Genomic DNA, 6,227 nt, shown 5'->3' with positions numbered 1-6,227 from the left:
TCTACCATCTAACAGTACAGGTAGTTGTCCTATAATGCATGTTTATTAAACACTATTTAGTTGTAACGTAATTTACGAAAACCCTTCGGATTTGTTGGGCCAAATGGCCTGTTCCCACACTGTAGGGATTCAGGAATTTGCTTGATCATAATTTTGGGGCTAGTTTATTGCCCAGAGACAAAAAACTGCAGATGCTGGAATCCAAGGTAGACAAGCAGGAGGCTAGAAGAACACAGCAAGTCAAACAGCATCAGGTGGTAAAGTCAACCCAAGCACTACCCCAACAGTCCTCTAGACTATGGTATTTACATCCTATACAAATTCTTTCTGATCTTAAATTCTAGTTGGGATTTCTTAGCGTCTGCTTGGTTTTAAGTCGTGTACATCTTAAGCTGTAAAAATACAATAGTTGGAACTTGTGTACAAGTGTCAAAATCATATGTGCAAATTGAGAGAAATACAGAAGAGACACAGTAGAGGAAAAATTTACACAAGCAATAGTAAAAACAGAAAGACTCATAAAAGTATTGCAAGAAAGGATAGAAAAGAAATACAAGTAGAAAACAATACATTGTAAAGATTGAAAGTTAATTTATTTTAATTTTTCTCCAAGAGCACCAGCACAGGAGAATACAATGTTAAAATATATTGTGCATTAAATCAAAGAACAACAGTACATCTTCCAAATCACCATGAGCAATACCACCAGTTACTAGCTAAGTTTTAATGCCAGTATCTACTTAAAGTCAATAGAAAACTTCAACTCAGAAATACATAACCAAGTAGAAAACAAACATTTAATTCATTACTTAGTTCACATTGACAAATAATCAACATTGACTTTTAAGTTACAACTACATCATTATCAGTTTCAAGAACTATAGTAACTACACAGCTCTTCGTCAGTTGGTTTTAAAATTTTCTTTTCTGATAAGTTTACCACCCAACCAGGAGCAAGCCCAAAGAAAATTTGTCGAGGATCTTTACGCATTGTTAACATGTTGTACATCTCATCTTTAGTAATGTCTGGTAGAATATAGCCATATTTCTTAGCAAGATCCATCCGTGCTTCTTGAACTTTTGCTGGGTCTGCTAAATAACCACGATTTTGTGCATCTGTATAGTAAGGAACCAGTTCTTCAGGTGGAAGCATGCGTTTTGGAATAGGTTGTCCTCTTAGAAAAAAGGGCACCGGCTTACATAAAACATCTGTTGAAATGCAGAAACATTGTTAAATGGTTAAGCATGCTGAAACATAATTTTTTTTTAAACCAATTAAGATTTTAAAATCCATAAGTTTATTGCTAAAATCCATGAATGTAAACCATGCCTGTTACAAATACTTCCTTCTAATAACATTTCACATGCTTACGTTTGACCTCTTGTTTTCTGTTGATCAGGAAGAACAAAGAGTACTACTGCATACTTACTCATTTTGTGCAACTCCGAGTCATGCTAAATCCATCACTTTAGTGCCAATTGTGAGCAGTTCAGTGCATTACACCTATACCCACTGTGAAATTTCACAAGGCATTTAGATTTTGATAAGTATACTTTCAATTTGCTGTATCTGAAGCTCAAGCATTTATTTATATCCTGAGAATTAATCATGAAGGTTGCAAACTTCTAGGCCAAAGAATCAACAGCATAAAGCCTTAGAGTGAAATATTAATTGTAGATAATTTCAACAGTGGAAGACTCTTAAATAAAACTGTGGATGCTGGAAATCTGAAACAAAAACAATTATTGCTAGAGCAAGTCAGCATGAGTAGAAGGGTCACTGGACTCAAAGTATTATCTCTGCTTTTTCTCCACAGGCACTGCCAGACCCAGTGAAAAATTCCACGTTTTAAACAAATATATGCATAAATGGCTAAAAAAAAAAAGAATCACACTTACCCAAACTTCGTGGATCATAGAATCCTGTAGTTATAATTCCACCATTCTTTTCAATTGCAGCGATAGCAAGCTCTGATGCCCACTGGACTTCAATGCTTACTTTTGCTACAAAGTTGTCAGCACCCTATGACAAATTAAGCACAAGCTGTGGGAATAGTAGATCGTGTAACTTCCATTAATTAATGCAATAAACTACTGGTTCTCACCTGTCATATTTTACAGTAATTTATACAAAAATGTTATGCTAACAACGGTCTGCGAATACAAACAGATTTCACAGTTTCTAAAATTCTCGATAAACTATAAGAGACCTCCTCGAGGAATAGTCTACAAGTTCACAAATACTGTACACTTGCTTCCATCTAATGGCAGCAAGAGAAATAACTATCCAAAAAAAATTGCTTTGTTTTGCCTTATGCTGTTCATATGTTAGCAAGGAGAACAAATCAAAACATTTGATAAAGAAGTCACGTGATTAAAATAATTGCAGAAACTCCCCCTAATCTATAAGGTTAATTATTTTAATGACCTAGGTTGTATCCCATTAAACTTCAGCTCACCTGTTCCTAATCTATCTGGTGCCAAGCTGCTCTCATTTTTACCATAGCTAATATACCTAATCCAAACATCCCTATGCTATGGGGTTTTTTATAGCATGGCCAATCTACCTTACTTGCATGTCTTTGGACTGTGGGAGGAAATCCATGCAGACATGGGGTGGACCTGCAAAGTCTATATAGACAGACTTGAATCGAACCTGGGTCCATGGCCCAGTGAGGCAGCAGTGCTAATCACTTTACTGCCATGCTGTATATCCGCCCAGAATTATAATGTGGTGGATTTATTTCCTATTGTTGCATATAAAGATAGATTTCCTGAAATAACAAAGCAACTGGAAAATTGCTGAGCCTAGTTAAGATATAGTAATAGAGCTATGACTTTGTGTCATTAACACAGAACAATGCTGGTTTATATTACCTCCTCCACTAGCTGGATTCCATAGTCTCGTTTGAGTGGTTGGACAGTTACTCCTCTCGCATTCACTAATTGGGTCAGATCAATAGGTTGACTGGGATCCACTCTACCCAGATCTATTAAATACTGAAGACGATTCAGACTTAGTGGTTGGTATTGTCGTCGATAACTAGAAAAGAATTTTCAGTTAAGAATATTTTAGTTTTAAAATATAGTACAAGAAATGATAATTCCTTTACAGATCATTTGTTTTTTTTAAAGATTAGATTCCCTGCAGTGTGGAAACAGGCCCTTCGGCCCAATAAGTCCATATCGACCCTCCCCAGAGCAACCCACCCAGACCCATTCCCCTACATTCACCCCCGACTAATGCACCTAACACTATGGGCAATTTAGCATGGCCAATTCACCTGACCTGCACATCACTGGACTGTGGGAGGAAACCGGAGCACCCGGAGGAAACCCACGCAGACACGGGGAGAATATGCAAACTCCACACAAACAGTTGCCCGAGGCGGGAAGTGAACCAGTGTCCCTGACGCTGTGAGGCAGCAATGCTAACCACTGAGCCACCGTGCTGCCCCCCCAAAAAAACTACCCATGGCATTTTGTTCTTCAATACAAATATACATAAGTACGCAAACATATAAACAAGTACACAGAATTCAAAACAGGAGTACACCATTCAGACCCTTGAAGCTGCTTTACCATTAGATAAGATCATGGCTTATCTCATGGCTGTTTAATCTCCATTCCCCTCTCTGCCATTTCATGAAATTACACATTCAAATAGTGCATTTCACAAGTTTAGAAAGTCCGTAAGTGTTTTACAGTAAGTCAATGCAAAAAAAACAAAACAGGCAATTGTCATACAGTAGGATTAACAGCAACATAAAATTGACTTTTTGTATATTTATGGAATGGGCTTAGATCCCCAGCATTATGAACCTTGTGATTCAGAAATGAGAGTTCTATCAAAAGTCATGGTCAAAATACACCTGCATAGGATACAGAAAACCACCCTTGGCGTTTTGCCCAAATGTATCAAGCTCAGGTGGTTCATCTTAGTAACAAGGCAAAAGGCCTCCTCCAGCCAAAACTGAAACTTGCACCAGAACCCCACCATCACTAAATCCAGTGCATGTGCTCTTTCTTTGGGAAGCTGCTCAGTCAAGTCTTCATTAAACATCATCTGCAGTCGATGCAAAGGTTGCAGTCTACAAGGCTATCATATTCCTGAAATTCATCTAAAAACTGTGAAGCGTGGGTAGATTAACAACACTCAAGAAAGCATTGAGATGCATCACCACTAACCATATAATATACACCCTCCAAAAACAAATAACAAAGAGCAGTAAGGTGGAGGACATGAGAGCAAGGATAAAGTGCAAAAAGCCATGCAACCCCTCATCAACCACAGGCCAACCAAAGACCATCTGATGAATGACTGCTTTAATGGAATGTGGATACTCCCCCACCCCCCACATGCCGTGTCTCTTCTTCATCCTTTTGCTTTCCCTTTTCCTCTTTTTTACCTTTCATTGACTTCACTGTTATCTCTTCCAGCATCTCTCTCTCTTTTTATTCCAGACTCCATGGCAAAGATCAGCACAGAGACCAGAAAAGAGGTATGAGTACATATGTACATACCATTAGATGAGTATTTGTTCATACACACACACCTGTATACTAAATCATGAATGTCTAATTTGCCTGTCCATGCCAAGTAGTAAGTAACAATGAAATTCAACACCTTGAGGCAAATATTGCATGTTTTAACAAGCTCCATGCTTGCGAATGTCATCATTTGCAGGGGTTGTCAGGAACAGAACCCTCACAGATACAGATGAATGACTGAATGCACTTACCCCCAGCCACTTGCAAATAAGTACAGATATGCTTCAAGCATATGTATACAGCAGGTGGGCACATATGCATGTGCATACATACAGGCATGAAATCACTTATGAATAAACTGATAAACATGTAATCAGGCAAATGCTGGCATTGATATGTATAAGCATGTACACAGCAAGTTATCTATACACATGAACATGGGTAGCTATTTATATGTTCATATGAATGCTTAAACATGCATGATCTCATTGCACATACACACGTACAATGAAATCCATGTACATCTTCCATGAAAATCATGTTTTCAAAATGTAGCATACTAATAGGTTGTAATGTGGATAACCACTGCAAAGTCAATACATTTTTTTTAAAACCAACCTGTGCCCCTCATTGTATCCATATTTTGGAATAACAATGTAAAATGGAGTCTGTCCACCTTCAAATCCTAATCGGGGCCGATTTCCACGCTGAGTCTGCCCTTTGTGACCTCGGCCACTCTTTTTCCCTCCATGGATTCCCCTGCCACGTCTTTTTTCCTGAAAGTTGAGCATTATTTATTAGTTAATTATCTTTTATTCATCGTAGTTAGTTGGCTATGAAACTTTTTTGGTTCCCATTTCTAGCAACAAACACCTAAGAAGGATATTCATTTCAGAAGTCACAGAAAAGTTGCACTTGGGCTTGCATGAATGGCCAAGTAGTATTGCTAATTTGGCCACAACAATTTTATTACCACCTTAAATAACATTAAAGTTATTTCTAAAAAGACTCCATGAGGATTCAGGACTAATCAATTTGAGTTAACTACTGTCAGCACTACAGAACGCAGGTGTTGGGATGACTAGGTAATCAAGAACAAGGGGACATAATACAATCAGAGGATATGGCATGGACCACTTAGGAATGAAGAGAAATTTCTTCAAAGGCTGGTGAAGCTTTGAAATTCTCTACTACATTAAGGTGGGAGACCAAGCTACTGAATACATTTAAGAAAAAAAAGAACAGATTTCTAGACTTTAACAGCATTAATGGGTATGGGAAGATAGAGGATCAACCATAATCATTGAATGACAGAGTAGAGTTGATCGACTTCATGACCTACTTTTGTTCCTATTTTCAACATCCGATGTTTTATATTTCTACCTTTACGGAAGTTACTCTGGCTGTTATGTAGTTAACTTAGTGTTGTAATGCATGCCTGGGATTATATTACAGGACTCCAGTAACAGATAATGGTAGTACACTGTGATATGCTAGTTTAATCACGGAGGTAAAAACAATGACTGCAGATGCTGGAAACCAGATTCTGGATTAGTGGTGCTGGAAGAGCAGAGCAGTTCAGGCAGCACCCAAGGAGCTTTGAAATCGCGTTTCGGGCAAAAGCCCTTCATCAGGAATAAAGGCAGTGAGCCTGAAGCGTGGAGAGATAAGCTAGAGGAGGGTGGGGGTGGGGAGAAAGTAGCATAGAGTACAATGGGTGAGTGGGGGAGGGGATG

The 6,227-nt window shown here is 38.3% G+C and overlaps 1 protein-coding gene across 2 annotated transcripts in view; it reads right to left on the bottom strand.

Annotated features, from left to right (window-relative positions):
* Window positions 1-574: 574 nt before the first annotated feature.
* The window catches only part of mrpl15 (mitochondrial ribosomal protein L15), a 16,571-nt gene continuing 10,918 nt past the window's right edge, over window positions 575-6,227 (bottom strand). For both annotated transcript variants that reach the window (XM_043688336.1, XM_043688335.1), the window contains exons 2-5: window positions 5,110-5,267; window positions 2,878-3,043; window positions 1,900-2,023; window positions 575-1,209 (exon numbers count right to left, since the gene is read on the bottom strand). In XM_043688336.1, the coding sequence (XP_043544271.1) occupies window positions 872-1,209; window positions 1,900-2,023; window positions 2,878-3,043; window positions 5,110-5,267 (786 nt within the window). In that variant the 3' untranslated portion in view covers window positions 575-871. The remainder of the gene's footprint in view (window positions 1,210-1,899; window positions 2,024-2,877; window positions 3,044-5,109; window positions 5,268-6,227) is intronic.

Source organism: Chiloscyllium plagiosum, chromosome 4 (assembly GCF_004010195.1).
Source record: "Chiloscyllium plagiosum isolate BGI_BamShark_2017 chromosome 4, ASM401019v2, whole genome shotgun sequence".
Taxonomy (NCBI): Eukaryota; Metazoa; Chordata; class Chondrichthyes; order Orectolobiformes; family Hemiscylliidae; genus Chiloscyllium; species Chiloscyllium plagiosum.
This window is presented reverse-complemented; position numbering and strand designations above follow the sequence as displayed.